General features: G+C 38.6%; 1 protein-coding gene across 1 annotated transcript in view; it reads right to left on the bottom strand.

Annotated features, from left to right (window-relative positions):
- The window catches only part of ARHGAP21 (Rho GTPase activating protein 21), a 136,803-nt gene that overhangs the window by 47,380 nt on the left and 64,597 nt on the right, over positions 1–24,826 (bottom strand). Inside the window, 1 exon segment of the mRNA XM_057498287.1 lies at positions 24,632–24,656. Within this exon segment, the coding sequence (XP_057354270.1) occupies positions 24,632–24,656 (25 nt within the window).

Raw genomic sequence — 24,826 nt, forward strand, 5'->3', positions numbered from 1 at the left:
GTCAACACTTGGCTTGCTGATTCCAGGAGTGTCTCCTTGTTAACACATGCTCTCTGCACTTCTACTGGAACTGGAAAACAGAAGTATCAAATTGAAAATGTTCGTTATTCAACATCTTGTCTTCTTAAGTCAATTTCTAGATATGCAAAACTAAAAGTCCTTTCCTGAATTGTGGTACTTAACCAGGAAAAAATGCTTCCTTACTGCTCTGTATAATTTAGCACAATCAGGTGGCTTCCCTGATAATGTTTAGAAAAAACCTCTTTCAATTCTACATCTGTATTTTATAATTTCTTGAGAACACACAGGCCATTTCAAAGAACTGGTAAATGCCTTATTTAAGTGCCATTTCTTCGATCTTACCAAGAGAAAGGGAAAATTTGTTTTAGTGCACGCATATCTTTCTGTATCTGAGAAAAGGAAGAGACAATGATCTTATGGATGAGAATGGCTAAAATGACCAGATACTCCCATTTTATGCTATTTAATATACAATTAGTAAAGACTTGAACAAGAACACATAAAATGAATGTATGAATTTACTTCAAGTTGAATATTACACTTTGAAATCAGAAAGAATGCACATACATTCACGTTATAGTATATAATCAGTTGGGGGAAAAATAAATAATATGTAGGTAGTAGCTGCCATCCAAACATTGGATGAACATCCAAGTGAATGTGATTTTTATTCTCCATATCCAGTATAATGCAGTAGTTAACAGCTTGGGCCCCATGAGCAAATCATATGGTTTATGATATGACCATAAGATATAAAAAAATAACCCATTTATTTTCCAAGTAGGGTTACCACATATTGCAAAAATTATTACTGCCCACCAGAAATTCAAATCTCATTCATCATCCTGTATTTTATTCAGCAACCCCGTCTCCAAGTAATTTTAGATAAATGGTTTATTTGTGCCCCAGTCAAATTATCTGAAAAATGAGGATGGCTATTTCTACCTGGCAAGGTTGTTGAGAGGATTAAAAGACATAATCTGTTTAAATGCTTGCATATTGCCTAATACAAGTAGGTATTTAATAAATGTTACTTATTATTATGCTAGTCTGATGATGAACCTTTAGAAAGTTCATACACCGATCAGGGATGAATGAATCCAGGAGCTATAATGCTTGCCACATGACAAGTGCTTGATTAACTCCTGGCCAGATGAGTATCTATACAAATTCAACTGCCATATTAGGGGGAAGTTGAGGAATACAGACCAAAGACCAAAGGACACTAAAGAAAAGAAAGTAGAGAAAAGTAACAGAGACTGTACTAAAAATTTTCTAATGACTTTGGCATGAACCACGCACCTGTTTTCAAAGAGACAGGTGTCTAAAACCACAGTGCTACATCTCCAGGCCTGTGTGCTTTGTCAGCTATGAAAGATGATTCAAATCTCTTACCCTCTGGTAAGAGCAGGCTAAAGTCAGAATCACTTGCAACACTTCAATTATTTCAAAATTTAAAACATTGAATTTGCAAAGCAAACAGATTATTTTAAGAAAAAATTTTGATCTATGCCAGTTACAAAAAAGGTCCCCATAAGTGAAGATTCACAGAGAAATAGATAGAGGTGAGGGAATCCTTTCGTTCTAGGGATAAGAGAAATGTATTTCTTAACAGAGTGAAAAAATAGGTATTTTATACAAAGAAATACCACCCACTATTTTGACCAAAAGCAAAGCAATAGAAAACAATGACTACCACTGAGATTAAGCTTTTTTAAATTATTCCTTCCGAGTTCCCAAAGAAGCTACTGACCAATTTTTTAATGGAACCAAATCATCTCTGCTTTTCTAATGTCAATTTTTTAAAGTATTTTTTTTTTATTGATTTGTCATTAAAAAAACCTTTGTACCTCTACACAAGAGATGATCATTGAAATTAATGCCTGTCTCCTTGTGAAACTTACATAAGTCTCCGAAGAAGTCCACTCTCCACAAAGGTGGAAAGCTGAAGAGGTACATCCCATAAGGAGCACAAATGTACCCACATTAATTATTTAAAGGAAATCAATCAAATGGCTTATTTAAATTAATATATATTTTCAGACCAAAAGTAATTGAAACCACAATGCAGATTCCAATAGACTGACAGCAAAGTTAAATATGAATAATGAAAAATGATCGTTACATCTCTCTGATGGGTAAGAGATACACAGAAAAAAAGAGGGCATGGAGGAGAACTCAATGAGCAAAAGAGAGGAATTATGGGTCTTTTAAGGCAAAAAACAAACCGAAGGAGTAATAAACACCAAACTCAGGCCAGGGGTAACCTCAGGGGAAAGAGAAGAAGGACGGAGAGGTATAAAAGGTCACTGACCCTATTACAATCATGTATGTCACAGAGAGAATGAGTGATGGGGTGGGAGGAAAGATGCTAAAATGTTAACATGACAGGTAGCAAGCATGTGGAAGTTACATTTTCCCCTCTTATATTTTATTTGCCTAAAATATTCCATTAACTTTTATTTTTAATTGTTGAAAACAGGCTTCTCATCTTTATTTTGGGGGTTTGGTTCATTCATGGCCAACCAAGTTATCTTAAGAGCCTAATAGATACATATTATCTAAACACCAAAAATCCCTATGTATCTATCATGTGGTACATACATCCTACTATAAATAGTTAAGTGGAATTTAAGAAGACGGGTATGACACATTATTGGATATGTTATTCCTTTGATAAAGGCAGAAACACTAAGTAAAATAAAGCCCCCCAAAAACATAATGACACTCCAGCTTATTAAATCTAGGTGTTTCCAAATTTCCTCTTCAGATGCTCTCATTTCCAGAGTGATGGCTAGTACTTTATTTCTCCCAAGACTCCAATCTGCAGTTCCAACAATTATCATGAGTTTTAATCCCAAAATTTCAATGATCTCTAGGCACTAGCAGTAGAATGTCACCTGTAACATCTCAATCACATTATATCTACTATAACACATAATCTCCTTAACTCATCTTCAAGCATTATTAAATGGAACAAAACAAAATAAGAAAACCTGTTAAGCATTAAAAAGCAAACCATATCTAACTTAACCATGATAACCTTTTTTCAACCAACACCCGTGTAATTTTTTTGGTTTACTTTTTATCGTGGAAAATGTCCAGCACACACAAAAGCAGAGAAAATAAAAACAGTAGAATAACCCCCCACAAAAATAAATAATTATGAAAAATCTGTCAATCTTTTTAAACTTATCCTCACCTTGCTACCTAAATTATTTTAAAGCAAATCCCAGCTATCATGCCAATTCATTCATAAATACTTTAAATACTTCAGTATCCATCACGTACAAGAACTTTACTTTTTCTTAAAGGAATGAAAACAAAATCCTTCCATGATTTTCCACAGCCCGTAGTGTTCTGCTCAGTGTGGGTAACATAAACTGACAACAAAACCACACCTTCTTTACTTTCTACTTCCTAAATGTCCACTTAATATTAAAGAAAAGCAGTATGTGAGGACAGAAATGACAGCACCAAAGTAAATTTAGATTAGTTTCACATGTAAAACCTCAATAGAACCCTAAATTCAGTTCCTGAACAAGCTGCCCATTCCCAGTGGAATGTTCTGCCTATGTATTCAAATTCAGTGAGGTCATAAATGCAAGAGAACATAAACTACAAAGAATCTCCAGCACATACAACCACTGACTGGCATATAGTGGATGCACAATAAGTATATACACTGAAGACTGATTTAAATTACAGCCCTGGAAGATACCAAGAGTAAAACTGCCCGGAAACCAACTCAGAGTTTCATTTCAGTAACAAAGCTATGGTACTGCAACTGATCTGCAAGATTTCCTTCAAATGCTCAAAGGAAAATGCTGTCACTAAACTGTAATTTGAGTACATCACCACTAGGTGTCAGACGTGAACCAAAATTTTTTGGCATTAGAAACTACCTCTGCAAGAATGACCCTGGAAGGGTATTACTCCTTTGACAAATACGTACTGAGCTTGTACAAAGCGCCAGGGGCTGATTACCTTACAATGAAACAGTCCTGAGATTGGTCTTCTGGGCTATTTGAAGTCTGTGAAGCATTATTTTTCTTCTCTAAAGTTATAGGAATTTCACAAAGTATGTATCGTGTGTGGATTCCTGATGTGCTTGATTTTATTTTTCTTCAAGTCCAGAAAAATTTGTTAACAGGGCTTTAACTACAAGCAACTATCTTTCTATCTCTGACCTTACAATGGCTCTACCCCTTAACCAATTAAACCATTCCCTTTAGCCTTCTGTTCCTCAAGATTATCAGTCTCCCTCCAGAAATCACTCTCTTACTAAGACTACCCCTGGATGAATATTTCAACAAAATTCACAAGCAACCTCAACTTCATTCTCCCCTTATTCTTTGAAAGCATTCAGTGTGCCAATCCTCACCCATATGGAGAATTTCAACTATATAACCACTTTGGTCTTGTTCATGACCTGCTATTTCAGCAGAATAAAACAACATAACCCATAACCCATTGATGTATAGTTTCCAAGTTCAGCTGAGTTCCTGACGCTGCCCACTAAGGTCTCTTGATTGTATTTTAACTTCCATTCCCTCAAGGTTGCTGTTTCAAATTTCTAATAAGCCTCCTGAACTTGCTCTTCCATCCTGACTTCTTCACATTATTTATCTTACTTCACTATGTCTCAATTGCTGTATCCTCATTAAAAAAAAATCTTTGCCCGTCCTTACTGCCCACTGTCCTGTCTCTGTTGGGAATTTAGTTACCAGCCTTCAGAACCTTGTCCTGCTAGACCTCCTGGACATACATAAGCTGCCCAAACCTAAGACAACCACAAAACCCTCACATAGCCACCATCTCTCCTTCTCCATCCCTACCTTTTCATACTTCTTGAAGAACAATCAATACTCAGATCCTCATTTCTTTACTTCTAATTCAAGGTTTTATCAGACATTGACAAGTGTCTCCAGACGGCAACACCGCCCATGTGCCCCACTCCCACCCTCCCTGAGGGTCACTGTTCTGATTTATGTCCCATCCACTGATACTTGGCTTCTTCATCCCTTCAGCCCACTGTATTCAATCAGTACGACTTTACCAATTACTACTTGTCAGATCGGATCCAACTGTATCTTTTTAGTCCCCAGCCTGTGAATTTTCTATGACAAATGACAAGTTATTCACTCCTGCCACCCCCCCACCCCCAAAAAACTATCACCTTTTAATTAGCAAGTTCTGGTTGTCTTCATACTTTCCAAACACATACACTGATTTCCTTTCTGGTTCTTCTTTCTCTGACCATCTCTTGGATGTTGCCCTCCCTAGGGTCTCACATTATATTATATGACCCTGTATCGCTTCATACTCTCTGTATGGTTTAATTTATGCCTAGCACAAATTAATTACAGCATACAGAATGATGACTTCAAATCTGTTTTCAACTACTACTTCTCCCCATGAGCTCCACACCAAAATTTTGAATGAGGTACTAAACATATAGACATCAGAAATGCAATTTATCCCAAATTAAACCCATTTCCTCAGAGGAAGGAGGTGGACATGCTTCCCCTCTGGTACCCCTCAGTTAAAGGCCCCTCCATCTAGCTACTCATTCATACCAGAGAAGCTAAGCACAATCCTCCATAAGTCATTCTTAACTGGTGACTTACAGTCCATCCCAGGTCCTACCACCAAAGCCAGGCAAACAGAACTTTGAACTATCTCCCAAATCTGTTCATGAATGCTGTTTTTCCTCCCTCCTGATACAATCCTACACATCTGTCAACAGCGCCAAGGCCACCCCACCCTTCCCAGGGTTAGATGATTCCCCGTGCAAAGATCCTGACACAGCTATACTACATCTGCATTTGCATTTATGTAATTATTTTACATTTTCATCCTCCACCAGAGTAGGAGCTTTTTGAAGCCAGGGCCTATAACCTATATATGTACGTGTATACTCATTAAGTATATACCTGCCAAGAACTGTTCTGGGTATTGAGAAAAAAGCAATAAACAAAATAAAGTTCTTGTTGTACATTCCCATTGAGACAGAAAATGTTCAGTAAGAAGTAAGTAGTATGAGAGATGGTAGTAAGTGCTAGGGAAAATAACAGGCAGAGTGCTATGATACTGTTTTTATGAAGTGGTCATGGAAGTTCTCACTAACAGGTGACATGGCAACAACTATAAAGGAAGAGAGGCTAAAGGCCAGACCCAGCAGTTAGTTTAGGGACTGGCTCATGGTAGTGACTCAACAAATGTTTGCCAAGAATGAATAAGCAACAGGAAATACATTTCTAGATTCAATGTATTTAGTATTCTTATGCAAGTGTTTCTATTCTGATTTTCTCTCAAAGATGAAAAGTCTTCTGTTGAACTTCACAAGCAGGGACCAGAACTATTACAATAACTATTTATTAACTGGATCTATGAATCACATCCTTTGAATGTATACTAGCTAGGAGAGCCATCAGGCAAAAAGTGGGACAATCCAGGGAGGTGGTGTGTGTGCCCAAGGTCTTAAGTTATAGAGCAGCTGGGAAGAGACAGCTCAAATTCCCTAATCACAGGGTCACTTCTGGAACATTTTTCACAGAGAAGTTATTTCCAGAGGGCAGTCTAGAACATTTATACTGGAAACATGTACTTTTCTTGACTTTTTTTTTTTTTGCCTTTATAGCCCTATCTGTACAGTCAGTACCTCCAGTTAGTTCTCTGAAATCCAAGATCTAATTCCTTGACTACCGAACTAACTTCACAAGCAGTGTATCTTTCAAAGTGTTAAAATCTACTCCAAAAACAAAAAAACAAAAAAAACCCACCAGATTTCTGACAATGTCTATTTTCATCCAGTCTAATTCCCTCCATTTTAGGTTCTTGAGAACATTGTTTCCTGGAACTTTTAAAAGTGAAGTTGGGAGATTATTTTTTAACTTCTCATCTAACTTGACCACCTTACCAGCTTATTTTACAAAGAGGATGCCCAGACTCCTCCTGAAGTCCAGGATTATCATGTTTTTGTTATTATTGTTCCAGCCTTACACACTTAGCAGCTATGTGAAATAAGATCTCTAAATTTAAAAAGTATCATTGACACTTTATTATTTAAAGGCATTGATGGGAGAAAGGGAAAGAGAAAGTAGGGAGGCAGTGGAGACAATAGTTTTCTTCCTCGACAGCAGACAAAAGATGCCAAGAGGCTGCATTTTGCAGCTTTGGGAACACTCATTGGAATGGTGCCCAGGGAAAGTGGTGGTAGCTCTCTTTATTTAATACCTTTACTCAACAATTACCAGAGTTCCTACTATGTTACCAGGTACTTACTAGGCACTGAAAATTCAACAATAGAACAGTTTCCATCCTAATGATCTTTGTTCTTAAAGTAATTCATAAAAACATTATTTTGTAAATATATGAATAGTCGGTGTATGTAGGAAAATCTTACTTTGCATATTCTAGTGACCAATTCTTGAAAAGAGATAGAATCACCCCTCTTATTTCTCTCTTTACCTGTATCAGATCTGTGTTGCTACCATCACCTCCCAGGAAACAGGTATATTAGGAGGCAGAAAGTCTCTATTTAATAGACAGCATGAACAATCACTCAGATGAACTGTCTCCAAAATCTGAATAGGTATTTTTCAGGTGAAAATGAGGGAGAGTCTATCTGCAGCTCTACTTGCAAAACATTCATCTACTCCATCCTGTACAAAATATCTTTTCAAATATTTGAAAACACCTATCACTTTCTCCTCCTAAGCATCTCTTTTTCAAACAAAAGTTTCAAGTTTTCAATCTTTTCAAAAAACATACCATAGTTTCAAAATTTATATATTGCTTTGACATCAATGACCTTTATATCTGGGGCTCCTCAGTGTTTTGATCATGTCCTATCTAATGAGAAGAAAATCCTAAAGCCCTCCTTTCCCATGTTTTCCCACCTGAAACATAGAGAGGAACAAAATAAATATATTCAAGTTAACCTGCTAACAAAAACATATGGAGTCACTTATCTTTGCATGTGATTGTGTGTGTGTGTGTGTGTGTATGTGTGTTTACACATACATATAAAGTTATACATCTCTACACTGGGAAACACTGCCCATAATAGCAAACTATAAACAGCTTGGGTATTTTATTATTTCTACACTGATGGAATTTTATTTAAAGCTATTTTAATTGGAGAAACACATGGCAGTAAATCATTCCATAAGGATCAGTATCCACCAAGCTGAGCTCATACAGAGAAATGCAGAATTTACACCTGAACCATAGTATACATACAGGTAGGGCCTAGCTACTAGGAAATTACATCCCCAAATAGTACTAATATCAAAATGTCCAGGCTTCTGAACATGAGCTTCTATTTAATGGGCTCCTCCACCTAGCAGGCAGAAAAAGCCCAAGTTCCACCCAGTTAGGGCTCTATTAGGAGACTAACTGGAAATAATGCTCCCACCAACCCAGAGGCTGCCTTACGGCTAAGCAAAGTAGGGAGAAAAAAGGAAGGAACAGAAATCTCTAAGTGTATAAGCCAAACCTTACACAGATCTGTAGGGTGACCCAAGTCAACAGCCTGGTTCTGGATAAAAGCAAACACCAGTCTACTTGAAGAAGAGCTTCTTCATCCTAGAGCTAAAAGTCTCCAGCAATAATTTTTGGAGATCAACAAACACAAAACAGTCAAACATGCACAGCAAAAAAAAAAAAAAAAACTCACTATGAGCTAGCACTAGCAGAAAAAACAGAGAGACCCACAAAGACTTCCTAACAATGGAATCACCTGCCACAGGTGATGTAACAATTCTGTTTACCCTGTTGAAGAAACTAAAAAAAATCAGCCCCAAAATGGTAAAGAGGAAACTGTAAGGTAAGTGATCAAATGGTGCAGCACCACAAAGAACTTGAAATCATCACAACTTAACATTCAAACACGTAAGAAGAAAATTATTGGATATATATTGCAAGAAATTATCTAGAATGCAGCCCAAAAAGACCAAAAAAAAAGGCAATGAAGAAAAATTGGAGACTTAGGAGCTATAGGGATAGAGTAAAAAAATTGGGCATGTTTAATTGGGACCCCAGAGGAACAGAAGAGAACACTGGGGTACAGATAGCAAGTGCAGAGATGCTGGTTGAGAATTTTCTAGACCTGATGATAGACATCCATTCATAGACACAAGAAGCTCAATGAATCCCAAATAAGAAAAATAAAAGTGAATTCTCACCTAGACTCATAATCACAAAATGGCCAAACACCAAAGAAATTTTAACAGCAGATATAAAAACAGTTTGCCTTCAAATAACCAATAAAACCAAAATATGACTTCTTACTAGCAAGAACAGAAGCCAAAAGAGAATGGAATATTACCTTCAGTATACTGCAAAAAAATACCAATGTAGAATTCTGCAGCTACTAACAATGTATTTCAAATTTGATGGTAAAACAAAGACCTTTCAAGAAAAGAAGACAGACTTAAGAGAATTGCAATACAACATAAAGATAAAAGGTAAGTAGGAAGGAGATAATAGAGTTCTAAGATTTACCACAATTTGGTTATCTGCTCATATACTGATGAGAACTCAACTGCAGATATTAAAGCAATGATGTGTTATCCTTAAGCTCAACAGACTTAAGCCAACAGGCTAAGTTCAATTATGAAAATAGAGAAAAAAATGAAAGAGCAAATATCAAAGACTAGTACATTAGCCAAATTTATATCTGAAAGTTAATTAGGGATCTTTTAATACTCCTTACCTTTCAAGGGAACAGAAGCCTCTTTCTGACAAGAATGAATTAGATAAGAGTAAAGAACTTTCTGAGAAGCCATGATAGAAACTGAGAGGAAATTCTACAAAGACTACCTGAGTCTGGAGTCCAATATTCCTACTTGCTCATTAAACAGTTCCTGCCTCAGTTTCTCCTTCTAAAAAATGGAAGTGGTAGTAATATCCACCCAGGAAGTTGCTGTGTTGATTAAATGAGTAAGTCTACACCATCTCAGAAAGAATACTTGGCACATTGTAAGGTAGCTACTGCTGTCACCACCCTGTCACCTCTGCTGCGGCCACTATCCTCACCATCATCATGTCCACTTTCTAAAGTATCTTCAAGACAATTTAAGACACCTGTAATTGTTCTATTAAACAGCACTACAAGTTAACAAAAATATGCAACTAATTAGTATGTTTACCGAACTACCAGAGAAACTCAAATGCTTTAACTGTCAACAGGGTGAACAATGGACCCTAAAGGGTGCAGTTAATGCTCCTCCCCAAAGATATCAGAAAAGACTCATGGAGCTCTGGTAGTATTGCTACATTTAAAAAATAATGTAGAAATGCTCCTGACACCCAACCACACCACAGACCACTAACTTGCCCCTAATAAGAATTTCTTCTGATAACAAAATTTTAAGTCCATATTTCAGTGTTATATTAATAACTGAATAATTTTTATATCAATCTATCCAATGGAAATCAATGGCATAAAATATAATCAATTTTCTCACCTTTACAGACCTGACCTCTTCATTACACTGAAGAACATCTGATCTCTAAATACATGGGACTGTATAGCTGGCATTAAATGATAAACTCTGTCAATTAGATTCTTCTCAGGGATTTGGAAGGATTAGGATGAGAGAGGAAGAAAGAAGACAGAGTGAGGGCTATACCTTCTACAGAGGTCAGTGCATGAGAAAATCACGTGTAATCAAAATTAAATGTGAAAGCCATTTAAATCATCCTATAAATATGACAGTTTGGGCCGTTGGCACATCAAAAGCCAAGACTGTGCTTTCATTACTCTTTGCATTTAGTAGCTTTCTAGGTTCCAGCTCTGCTGTGGTGCCCTGGGTACCCTATTAGCTCTTGACTTTGAATTTAGAGATGTCCTCTTGGATTTTTAGAATTAACAAATCTTTACTGAGGTGGTGTGGATAAAATGAGAGTTCCTGTGGCCAGGATTCTCACCTGGCCCTGGTTGACTAGCTCACTGCACACCTGTGGGCAATACATGGCTGTTGACTCTATATAAAGAGCTCTGCCCAGTGCTCTGGGTGCGACACGGTGGCAGGGCTGCAAGGCTGCAGGAGAGCAGAGCAGAGGCTGGAGTGGTGACAGTGCCGAGGACAGAGGCCCAGAGGACAGCTGTGCAGACAGAGGGGCCCAGAGGCAGAGACTGGCTTGCTGCATGCAGACTCGCTCTGAGTAAACGGGATTTTGGTGACTGACGTGCCACCTGGAAATAAAGTTGGATATAACCCTTTCACCCTGAGAACGTTTTGCTGTCATTTTCTTTGGTCACACTGAATCCATAGCGAACTTGCCTGGGGCTGAAACCCATTGGCAAGACAATTGGCAAAAGTCTGCAGGGTTCATTGTTGACCAAAGAAAAAGACAGGCTGCCCTTATGGGAGGGGTGCTTCAGCGGGCTGCCCCTGTGAATGGGGAGACAGTGGATCGTCCCCCAATGGTATGTGGTCTGAGGTGGCTTGCCTCCTAGAGAACTGGGCCCCACCACAGGACTGGAGGCAAGTGGAGGTGACACTTGAGGCAGTAGGGGTGGCTCTTGGTATAGTAAGCAGATCCTTTGAGAAGCAGAGTGCCCGTGAGGCAGCGGGGACTGTGGGTTGGCTGCTTCTCACAGTCTTAAAAAGGTCTACAGAGGAAACCCAAGAAATGGTGGCACGAGAACATGAGCTGCAAACTTCTGTGGATTCCCTGAGGAAGGAGATGGCACTGATGTGGGATGAGGCAGCACGAGAGCACCAGCAGCAAGGTGCCATTGGAGGCAAGAGGCAGCGCTGCCAAGTGTTCTGAAGGAGGAAGAGGCCATCAAGGGAAAAGATGAACTCCTGAGGGAAGCACAGGCAGAGGTGGTTATGAGAACGTCAGCTGTGAAGCACTGAGGTGAAGGTAAGAGACCTTCTGAAGACTGAGCTAGCACTGTTGTGAGGCACTGTAGCAGAGGAGGCACTTAGGGGAGTGGAGAGAAAGGTGCCATCAGTCTCAGAAATGGAGGAGCTGGGGAAGGATGAAGGGGTAGTGCCTGAGGCACTCGTGCCTCCTGTGTTGAAAGCACACCCAGTGGTTGTAAAGAAAATAAAGACCCATCAGCTGAAAGTTCCCCAAGGAGAGAAGCAGCCTCCTCCCCGTGGAGCACTCTATGGTCCATCCCCATACTCAGGCTGGGCTGGTGGCTGTGGGATTTAGGGGTGGATGGAATTGTTCTGTTGGTCTCAGAGATGGGAAAGCTGTCTTCCCTGACAGTGCAGCCTGCCTTGAGGCAGCGATTACAAAATGTGAGGTGGCACATACAGTAGCTGAAGCAATGAGAACCTGGAAAGAAATAAGACCTGTTACTCACAGGAAAAATTTGAGGGGCCTCGTGAGGGTTATGAGGACCGAGATATGGGTTGATTTGATACCAGCAGGAGTAGATGGAAGGAAATTAGATGGGAAGCCAAATAGGATCTTTTTTTTTTCAGTAGTAATAATTCTTTCTTTCTTTCTTTCTTTCTTTCTTTCTTTCTTTCTTTCTTTCTCTCTTTCTTTCTCTCTCTCTCTCTCTCTCTCTCTCTCTCTCTCTCTCTCTCTCTATTAAGGTATGATTGATATACACTCTTATGAAGGTTTCACATGAAAAAACAATGTGGTTACTACATTTACCCATATTATCAAGGCCTCACCCATACCCCAATGCAATCACTGTCCATCAGTGCAGCAAGATGCCACAGATACACTATGTGTCTTCTCTGTGCTACACTGTTCTCCCCGTGATCCCCTACACCATGTGTACTAAACATAATACCCTCAGTCCCCTTCCCTCCCTCCCCACCTGCCCTCCCACACCCCTCCCCTTTGGTAACCACTAGTTCACTCTTGGGAGTCTCCGAGTCTGCTGTCGCTTTGTTCCTTCAGTTTTGCTTCACTGTTATACTCCACAAATGAGGGAAATCATTTGGAATCTGTCTTTCCCCACCTGGCTTATTTCACAGAGCATAATGTCCTCCAGCTCCTTCCGTGTTGTTGCAAATGGTAGGATTTGTTTCTTTCTTATGGCTGAATAGTATTCCATTGTGTATATGTACCACCTCTTCTTTATCCATTCATCTACTGATGGACACCTAGGTTGCTTCCATATCTTGGCTACAGTAAAAAGTGCTGCAATAAACATAGGGGTGCATATGTCTTTTTTAATCTGATAAGTTGTATTCTTTCAGTAAATTCCAAGGAGTGGGATTCCGGAATCAAATGGTATTTCTATTTTCAGTTTTTTGAGGAACCTACATATTGCTTTCCACAATGGTTGAACTAGCGTACATACACAGCGGTGTAGGAGGGCTCCCCTTTCTCCACAACCTCACCAGCATTTGTTGTTCTTAGTCTTTTCGATGCTGGCCATCCTTACCTGTGTGAGGTGGTATCTCATTGTGGTTTTAATTTGCATTTTCCTGCTGATTAGTGATGTGAAGCATCTTTTCATGTGTCTGTTGGCCATCTGAATTTCTTCTTTGGAGAACAGTCTGTTCATATCCTCTGCCCATTTCTTAATTGGGTTATTTGCTTTTAGGGTGTTGAGGCAAGTAAGTTCTTTATATATTTTGGATGTTAACACTTTGTCGGATATGTCATTTAAAAATATATTCTCCCATACTGTAGGATGCCTTTTTGATTGTTGATGATGTCCTTTGCCATACAAAACCTTTTCTATTTGATGTAGTCCCATGAGTTCATTTTTGCTTTTGTTTCCCTTTCTTGAGGAGATGGGTTCAGGAAGAAGTTGCTTATGCTTATATTCAGGAGATGTTTGCCTATGTTGTCTTCTAAGAGTTTTATGGCTTCATGACTTACATTCAAGTCTTTAATCCATTTTGAGTTTACTTTGGTATATGGGGTTAAACAATAATCGAGTTTCATTCTCTTGCATGTAGCTGTCCAGTTTTGCCAAAACCAGCTGTTGAAGAGGCTGTCATTTCCCCATTGTATGTCCAAGGCTCCTTTATCATATATTAATTGACCATATATGCTTCGGTTTATATCAGGGCTATCTAGTCTGTTCCATTGGTCTATGGGTCGGTTCTTGAGCCAGTACCACACTGTCTTGATTACTGTGGCTTTGTAGTAGAGCTTGAAGTTGGGGAGCATAATTCCCCCTACTTTATTCTTCCTTCTCAGGATTGCTTTGGCTATTCGAAGTCTTTTGTGGTTCCATATGAATTTTAGGATGATTTTCTCTAGTTCATTGAAGAATGCTGTTGGTATTTTGATAGGAATTGCATTGACTCTATAGATTGTTTTAGGCAGGATGGCCATTTTGACAATATTAATTTTTCCTATCCATGAGCACGGGATGTGTTTCCATTTATTGGTATCTTCTTTAATTACTCTCATGAGTGTTGTATAGTTTTCAGAGTATAGGTCTTTCACTTCCTTGGTTAGGTTTATTTCTAGGTAATTCATTCTTTTTGATGCAATTGTGAATGGAATTATTTTCCTGATTTCTCTCTCTGCTAGTTCATTGTTAGTGTATAGGAATGCCACAGATTTCTGTGTACTAATTTTGTATCCTGCAACTTTCCTGAATTCAGATATTAGATCTAGTAGTTCTGGAGTGGATTTTTTTAGGGTTTTTTATGTACAATATCATGTCACCTGCAAACAGGGACAGTTTAACTACTACCTTGCCAATCTGGATGCCTTTTATTTCTTGCGTTGCCTTTTATTTCTTTGTGTTGTCTGATTGTCGTGGCTAGGCCCTCCAGTACTATGTTGAATAGAAGTGGAGAGAGTGGGCATCCTTGTCTTGTTCCCATCTTAAAGGAAAAGCTTTCAGCTTCTCGCTGTTAAGTGTAATGTTGGCTGTGGGTTTGTCATATATGGCCTTTATTATGTTGAGGTACTTGCCCTCTATAACCATTTTCTTGAGAGGTTTTATCCTCCTTTTTGTTGTGGTGGTGGATGGTGTTAATGGATTTTTGAATGTTGTACTGCCTTGTATCCCTGGCATAAATCCTACTTGATCATGATGGATGATCTTTTTGATGCATTTTTGAATTCAGTTTGCTACTATTTTGTTTATTATTTTTGCATCTATGTTCTGTAATTTTCTTTTTTTGTGGTGTCTTTGCCTGGTTTTGGTATTAGAGTGATGCTGGCCTCACAAAATGAGTTTGGAAGTATTCCCTCTTCTATTCTCTTGAAAACTCTAAAGGTCTTCACTAAATGTTTGATAAAATTCAGTGGTGAAGCCATCTGGTTCAGGAGTTTTGTTTAGGTAGGTTTTTGATTACCAGTTCAATTTTGTTGCTGGTAATTGGTCTGTTCAGATTTTCTGTTTCTTCCATGGTCAGCCTTGGAAGGTTGTATTTTTCTAGCAAGTTCTCCATTTCTTCTTGGTTATCCAGTTTGTTAGCATATAATTTTTCATAGTATTCTCTAATAATTCTTTGTATTTCTGTGCTGTCCGTAGTGATTTTTCCTTTCTCATTTCAGATTCTGTTTATGTGTGTAGACTCTCTTTTTTTCTTGCTAAGTCTGGCTAGCGGTTTATCTATTTTGTTTCTTTTCTCGAAGAACCAGCTCTTGCTTTCATTGATTCTTTCTATTGTTTTATTCTTCTCGATTTTATTTATTTCTGCTCTAATCTTCATTATGTCCCTCCTTCTACTGACTTTGGGCCTCATTTGTTCTTCTTTTTCTAGTTTCATTAATTGTGAGTTTAGACAGCTTATATGGGATTGTTCTTCTTTCCTGAGGTAGGCCTGTATTGCAATATACTTTCCTCTTAGCATGGCCTTGGCTGCATCCCACAGATTTCATGTTGTTGAATTATTGTTGTTATTTGTCTCCATATATTGCTAGATCTTCGTTTTTATTTGGCCATTGATCCATTGGTTATTTAGGAGCATGTTGTGAAGCCTCCATGTGTTTTGGGGATTTTTCATTTCTTTATGTAATTTATTTCTAGTTTCATACCTTTGTGGTCTGAGAAACTGGTTGGTACAATTTCAATCTTTTTGAATTTACTGAGGCTCTTTTTGTGGCCTAGTATATGATCTATTCTTGAAAACATTCCATGTGCACTTGAGAAGAATGTGTATTCTGCTGTTTTTGGATGTAGAGTTCTGCACATGTCTGTTAGGTCCATCTGTTCTAATGTGTTGTTCAATGCCTTTGTGTCCTTACTTATTTTCTGTCTGGTGATCTGTCCTTCAGAGTGAGTGGAGTGTTGGAGTCTCCTTGAATGAATGCATTGCATTCTATTTCCCCTTTTAATTCAGTTAGGATTAGTTTCACATATGTAGGTGCTCCTGTGTTGGGAGCATAGATATTTATAATGGTTATATCTTCTTGTTGAATTGACCCCTTTATCGTTATGTAATGTCCTTCTTTGTCTCTTGTGATTTTATTTGTTTTGAAGTATATTTTCTCTGATACAAGTACTGCAACACCTGCTTTTTTCCCTCTATTAGTTGCATGAAGTATCTTTTTCCATCCCTTAACTTTTAGCCTGTGCATGTCTTTAGGTTTAAAGTGAGTCTTTTGTAGGCAGCATATGGATGGGTCTTGTTTTTTATCCATTCAGTGACTCTATGTCTTTTGATTGGTGCATTCAGTCCATTTACATTTAGGGTGATTATCAATAGGTATGTACTTATTGCCATTGCAGGCTTTAGATTCGTGGTTACCAAAGGTTCAAGGTTAATTTCCTTACTATCTAAGAGTCTAACTTAACTCACTTAATATGCTGTTACAAACACAATCTAAAGGTTCTTTTCTTTTTCTCCTCCTTTTTCTTCCCCCTCCATTCCTTATATATTAGGTATCATATTCTGTATTCTTTGTCTATCCTTTGATTGTCTTTGGGGATAGTTAATTTAATTTTGCAATTGCTCAGTAATTAGCTGTTCTACTTTCTTTACTGTGGGTTTATTTCCTCTGGTGACAGCTATTCAACCTTAGGAACACTTCCATCTATAGCAGTCCCTCCAAAATAGACTGTAGAGATGGTTTGTGGGATGTAAATTCTCTCAGCTTTTGCTTATCTGGAAATTGTTTAATTCCTCCTTCAAGTTTAAATGACAATCTGGCCGGATAAAGTAATCTTGGTTCCAGGCCCTTCTGCTTCATAGCATTAAAAACATCATGCCACTCCCTTCTGGCCTGTAAGGTTTCTGCTGAGAAGTCTGATGTTAGCCTGATGGGCTTTCCTTTGTATGTGATCTTATTTCTCTCTCTGGCTGCTTTTAACAGTCTGTCCTTTTCCTTGTTCTTTACCATTTTAATTACTGTATGTCTTGGTGTTGTCTTCCTTGGGTCCCTTATGTTGGGAGATCTGTGGATCTCCATGGCTTCAGAGACTATCTCCTTCTCCAGATTGGGGAAGTTTTCAGCAATTAGCTCCTGAAAGACACTTTCTATCCCTTTATCTCTCTTCTTCTTCTTCTGGTACCCCTATAATGCAAATATTGTTCCATTTGGATTGGTCACACAGTTCTCTCAATATTCTTTCATTCTTAGAGATCCTTTTTTCTCTCTGTATCTCAGCTTCTTTGTATTCCTCTTCTCTAGTTTCTATTTCATTTTTTGTCTCCTCCACCATATCCAATCTGCTTTTAGTACCCTCCATTGTGCTCTTCAATGATTGGATCTCCAACCAGAATTCGTTCCTGAGTTGTTGAATATCTTTCCATACCTCCATTAGCATATTAATGATTTTTATTTTGAACTACCTTTCAGGAAGAGTCATGAGGTCCATGTCATCTTTCTCAGGGGTTATATTAATTTTACTCTGTACCAGGTTCCTTTGGCGTTTCATATTTGTAAATGGCGCCCTTTAGTGTCCAGAATCTCTACTCTCTGGAGCTGCTCAGCCCCCGAAGCAATGTCCGGGGTCGCAGTGGAGTGGGATTGGTGCCTGGGTGGAGGAAAGAGCTGTTTCCTGCTTCCCGGCTGCTATGCCTGTCTCCACTGCCTGAACCAGTGGGCTGAGCACACAGGTGTAAGCTTTTGTCCCAGAGCAGCCGGATATGGATCCCTGCTTTCCACAAGTGACTGGAATGTCAGTCTCTCCAGGAATTCTGCCTCTATTAGCTTTCCAACCCCATAATCTCATGAGTATCATGAAAGCACCATGAAATGTAGGTTTGTGCTCCCAGAGCAGATCTCCGGAGTTAGGTATTCAGCAGTCCCAGGCCTCCACTCCCTTCCAGCTCAGTTTCTCTTCCTCCCGCTGGTAAGCTGGAATGGGGGAAGGCTTAGGTCCTGCCGGGACACAGCTTTGGTACGTTACCGTTCTGTGAGGTCTGCTGTTTTCTCCAGGTGTATGCAGTCTGGCACAGTCCTCTTTCCTGTTGCTCTCTCAGGATTAGTTGCACCAAGTATATTTTCAAATTGTATGTGGTTTTAGGAGGAAGCCTCTGTCTCACCTCTCATGCCGCCATCTTAAATCCAAATTGCCAAATAGGTTCTTACTGGAGCTATGGGAACAACTGAAACCAGAGCAGCAGTTCCAGCCATTAACACCAAAGAGGCAGAGGTCAGAGACAGAGCCACGAGTCTGGCCTGTGTGTCTGCAAGACTTTTTGCTGGAGAGGCTGGAGAACAATGTTCGAGCTTCCTTGCACAGGGACAATTGCAGAGGACTAAGGGCCCATAGACTGAGAGGACAGAATCCTGGAGGGGTGGAGTGTGGATAAAATGAAATTTTCTGTGGCCAGGATTCTCACCTGGCCCTGGTTGACTAGCTCACTGCACACCTGTGAACAATACATAGCTGTTGACTCTATATAAATATCTCCGCCCAGTGCTCTGGGTGCAACATGGTGGCAGGGCTGCACGGCTGCAGGAGAGCAGAGCAGAGGCTGGAGTGGTGGCAGCACCGAGGACAGAGGCCCAGAGGATGGCTGTGCGGGATGACTGTGCAGAGAGGCCCAGAGGACAGCTGTGTGGACAGAGGGGCCCAGAGGCAGAGACTGTCTTGCTGCATGCAGACTCGCTCTGAGTCAACAGGATTTTAGTGACTCACCTGCCACCTGGAAATAAAGTTGGGTATAACCCTTTCACCCCGAGAACATTTTGCTGTCATTTTCTTTGGTCACATAGGATCCATAGTGAACTTGCCCAGGGCTGAAACCCACTAGCAAGACAGTTGGCTTGAGGGGGTTTCCATTTCTTGCTACAAAAAGATACTTTATTAGAAAACTAACATAGCCTACAGAGCTGTTTAGTTGGAAATAACTGCAATCACAAAATACAAATTCTTAATACTGAGGAAATTTATAGAATTCCCAGTTTCTTTTTCTTACTATTAACATGCCTGAAGGTAAAATCTAATGCCAAAGGAGAACTCCAGTAGCTATTTAAGCACCCAGCAAAATGATACACACATTTTAGAACATTGGAAATGTTCCTACAACTAAAGCGAGGCAAGTTTTTAGTCAGGAAACAAGTAAAAAAGAAGTAATAGTAGTTACAAAGCTCCAATAATTCTTTTTGTTTTTTTAAGTTTTATACCAAGCTTTATTCTCATGGTGGTACATCAAGCACTAAAATCATGTCCACAACCCAGGAGTGTGCAATATGCAATTTGCCTCCACCTCCCTGCAGAGCACTGCGCAGAGCTCTTTATATAGCAACATAGACAATGGCTCATTGCCAACACGTGTAAGCATGTGCCTATGCAGTAGGCCAATTATATCATTGCACCTGTGCAGAAGATATGGTCAGGTGATCATCCAGGCCACTGGAACTTCTATTTTCCCTACACCAGGTAATTAAAGTTACTTTATCTCTTTTTAAAATATTTATTTCTAATATTATATGTATCTATTAAGTTGTATTTGTATGTTTGCTTTACTGTTTTTCTGTTCCTTTTTTCCTACTATGTCTGACATACACAGTGTAGTTCAGGAAAAGAGCCAGGCCCTGGGCTAGTTAAGAAAAGCTTGAGGCCAGTTTGTGTGGCCAGCTGGCAGAAGAGGTTAAGTTACAACAAATCAGCTAGATTTGAGGAAAATAACTGATGGCAAAACAGAATGCAGTTTCTAAAGGGTTCAAATCAAGTAGAATCAGGATGGGGAATAAAAATAACCTGTAGTTACGCGAACCTCATTATATACTCTTTAGCATACTAAAAAATCACACCTCTTGACACCACGACAGTTCCAAGGCAGACCATCTAAGGACAAAAAGAGCATCATGCTATTTCCCAGAAATCCCTTCCGTACTCTTAGAAAACCCCACCTACTCCCATGAATATTCTACTGGCTCCTTAAATTCCAGCTATAAGATGACTCAACGCAATCTCACCATGAGGCTCACCTCCTTGAACATGCACTTTTTGTTTGTTTGTTTAGTATCATTAATGTACAATTACATGAGCAACATTATGGTTACTAGACTCCCCCCATTATCAAGTCGCCACCACATACCCCATTACAGTCACTGTCCATCAGTGTAATAAGATGCTATAGAATCACTACTTGTCTTCTCTGTGTTGTACTGCCTTCCCCGTGCCCCTCTGTACATTATGTGTGATAATAGTAATGTCCCTTTTTCCCCTTTATCCCTCCCTTCCCACCCATCATCCCCAGTCCCTTTCCCTTTGGTAACTGTTAGTCCATTCTTGGGTTCTGTGAGTCTGCTGCTGTTTTGTTCCTTCAGTTTTTTCTTGTTCTTATACTCCACAGATGAGTGAAATCATTTGATACTTGTCTTTCTATGCCTGGCTTATTTCACTGAGCATAATACCCTCCAGCTCCATCCATGTTGTTGCAAATGGTAGAATTTGTTTTCTTCTCATGGCTGAATAATATTCCATGGTGTATATGTACCACATCTTCTTTATCCATTCATCTACTGATGGACACTTAGGTTGCTTCCATTTCTTGGCTATTGTAAATAGTGCTGCAATAAACACAGAGGTGCATATGTCTTTTTCAAATTGGGCTGCTGCATTCTTAGGGTAAATTCCTAGGAGTGGAATTTCTGTGTCAAATGGTATTTCTATTTTGAGTTTTTTGAGGAACCTCTGTACTGCTTTCCACAGTGGTTGGACTAATTTACATTCCCATCAGCAGTGTAGGAGGGTTCCCCTTTCTCCACAATCTCGCCAACATTTGTTGTTGTTTGTCTTTTTGATGGTGGCAATACTTACTGGTGTGAGGTGATATTTCACTGTGGTTTTAATTTGCATTTCTCTGATTAGCGATGTGGAGCATCTTTTTACGTGTCTGTTGGCCATCTGAATTTCTTCTTTGGAGAAGTGTCTATTCAGCTCCTCTGCCGATTTTTTAATTGGATTATTTATTTTTTGTTTGTTTGAGTGCGTGAGCTCTTTATATATTTTGGATGTCAACCCTTTATCAGATGTCATTTATGAATATATTCTCCCATACTGTAGGATGTTGTTTTGTTCTAATGATGGTGTCCTTTGCTGTACAGAAGCTTTTCAGCTTGATATAGTCCCACTCATTCATTTTTGCTTTTGTTTCCCTTGCCCAGGGAGATATGCTCATGAAGAAGTTGCTCATGTTTATGTCCAAGAGATTTTTGCCTATGTTTTTTCCTAAGAGTTTTATGGTTTCATGACTTACATTCAGGTCTTTGATCCATTTCGAATTTACTTTTGTGTATGGGGTTAGACAATGATCCAATTTCATTCTCTTACATGTAGCTGCCCAGTTTTGCCAACACCAGCTGTTGAAGAGGCTGTCATTTCCCCATTGTATGTCCATGGCTCCTTATTGTATATTAATTGACCATATATGTTTGGGTTAATATATGGACTCTCTATTCTGTTCCACTGGTCTATGGGTCTGTTCTTGTGCCAGTACCAAATTGTCTTGATTACTGTGGCTTTGTAGTAGAGTTTGAAGTTGGGAAGCAAGATCCCCCCAGCTTTATTCTTCCTTCTCAGGGTTACTTTGGCTATTTGGGGTCTTTTCTGGTTCAGTATGAATTTTACAACTATTTGTTCCAGTTTGTTGAAGAATGCTGTTGGTATTTTGATAGGGATTGCATTGAATCTGTAGACTGTTAGACAGGACGGTCATTTTGACAATATTCTTCCTAGCCAGGAGCAGGGGATGAGTTTCCATTTGTTAGTGTCCTCTTTAATTTCTCTTAAGAGTGTCTTGTAGTTTTCAGGGTATAGGTCTTTCACTTCCTTGGTTAGGTTTATTCCTAGGTATTTTATTCTTTTTGATGCAATTGTGAATGGAATTGTTTTCCTGATACAAAGCTCTAATAATTCTTATTTTGGTTATTTATAAATTTATGATTTAAGGAGCAACAGGAGACCAGCAAGACAGTAATTATCTACAAGCAATAATAATCACCTAAAAATATTTCCTCCCTTAATGGCCTTTTTCTTTTAAACACTACACACACACCATGGTATAAAAGGCTAACCAGTAAGAAAGAAAAATCATTTTTAAAACCAAAGAGAGCACACATATTTAAGACAGAAGGAACTTAACAGAATGGAAAAAGCTGGATAAGGAGAACAATCAGAAAATTAAGTGGCAAAGAGATTCCACTAAAATTGCCGAAAGGAAAGAACTCCAAAACAAAACCTTTCAACTGTTTCACAAAATTTTAGCATTATAACAGGATCTCTTAGGCATTTGAATAAAATTCTGGCAATTATTTTCTCTCCAGTGATTCTAGGCTTTGACTAGGATCATTACACTGCAGGCCAGGATTCTATCCTCTTCAAACACAGTCCATATAAAAGTATTTCATAATCTCAATATGCTTGAACATAAGTTTTAAAAGGAAATGAGAGTATAAAATAAAAATCATCATATTCAGTTGAATTAAAATAATAAATTACATGTGGTCTGTCTCTAGATAGGTTGCATGCTAAAAGCTGATCGATAAGTAGTTGTTCAGAGGTCAGAAGAAACTTTTTTCATGTAGAATATGTTCTGGTGGTTGACCAGGTTGGGTGAATGCTATTTTGAGTACTTAAAGGTTTGTGATCCTCCACTACCAACTGGGAGGCAAAGATGGAGCACTACTAACTGCTTAAACTCATCAAACTTTCCAGGCCCTCTGCTGGTCAGGTCCTCAGAACAGAGTAAGAAGTAATTGCTCCTATAAGATGGTCAGAGCCTCTAAACTCGGGACACCCCTGACTTCTGTGTGAATTCTTGTCCTCTGGTATTCACAAATACACAGCAAGTGGCCTTGCTTTCAGCTTTGTCAAGGTAGAGAAATTCCAGAGTTAATTTCATAATAAAATGAAAAAAAATACCCTCTTTTATACACTAATTCTTGACCCTACGTAAGTCAAACTATTTTTTAAAGGACAGAATTGTTTTTAAAACAAAATTATAGAAATGAAGGAGAATTTAAAGTAAGTGAAGAGAAGTAAAATGGCAACATTAGAAGAAAATGGGCCTCAGGTTACACACACCTGGGTAGAAGGCCAGCTCTGCCACTTAGCTATGTGACCTTGGGCAAGTTATTTTACATCTTTCTCGGCCTCAGCTTCCTCATCAACAAAATAGGACTTTTGCATCACACTGCTCAGCATTAGCATGAAGATTAAATAGGATAATATAACACATGTTATGATGCCTCGTATGGATTGTCTTTAATCATTTGATGAATGAAGTTCATCTGTGTATCACAGGACATTCAGCAGCATCTCTGGCCGCTACCAGCTAGATGCCAGCAGCACTCCATGTCCCCCACAACGTGACAACCCCAAATGCCTATATGTATGTGTGTGTGTGTATGTGTGTGTTATCACCATGTATACATATATTGCCATGTGTCCCTGGGGAGCAAAAGTGTCCCCAGTTGAGAAGCCCTTTAAATAAAGAGACTGGACACTTGAAATTAGCTTTAATTAAGGAATGTGTTAAAAACAGCCATGTGAAAGAAATAGTTTTAAGGATATTATCTACTTGTGTAACTCTGTTTTCCATTCTGAGGGCCCATAGGAGATATCTGTCTCAGACTTCAGTGCAATATCAGGGGATGGTCAATGATGGATATATGGAAATTCTGTACTATTTTTGAAACTTTTTTTAAGTTTAAAATTATCTAGAAATAAAACATTTTAAAATGGATACATTTTATTGTGTGTACATTTTAACTCAATAAAGTGCATATAAAATTCAAACAAGAATAAATATTAAGAAATAACCCTATTCCCAGACTGACTCTCCTTTAAACTCATTACATAAAATTTTTAAATCAAGACTAAGATTAACAAAAGAAAAAAAAACAAAAAATACTTTACTTTTCAATATTTGAGTCATTATGTCTAGCAGATAAAACACACATTATTCCTTATCTAAAAGAATCACTAGATTTGAAAGATTACTCACTGAATAAAAATCTCAGAATTACTTCTCTGGTAACATATGACACATTCCCCCCATGTAAACATTAATATACAATAAGCAATAAAGTCATCACATGTTCAAATCATGAGAGATAATGGGATTCCTAAAACTTTGAAATCCACAGTAAATTATTTAATTTCTATGACTGCCACATTTAAGAACTGGTATATATTTAGCCCCAAACAAACACCATTATCATCTCATTTAATATTACCTAAAGCACAGGACAATATGAGCAGAAAAACATTCAGAGAACAATTAAAACTTTTATAGCATACCTCCTCTGTTGCCATTTTCTTCATCCTACAAAATAAAAAAATATATTTCCATATATGAATACTTATTTATAAACTCCGGTAAAATCACAGCAAGTCTCAATTCAATTCAAAGTGCCCTCCTCCATGAATGCAATAACAGTCTCATTCACAGGGCTTTTTGCCAGAAGGATGGAGCTCTCATAGAGAAGGCAGGAA

The sequence above is a fragment of the Manis pentadactyla genome, chromosome 3, assembly GCF_030020395.1.
Source record: "Manis pentadactyla isolate mManPen7 chromosome 3, mManPen7.hap1, whole genome shotgun sequence".
NCBI lineage: Eukaryota > Metazoa > Chordata > Mammalia > Pholidota > Manidae > Manis > Manis pentadactyla.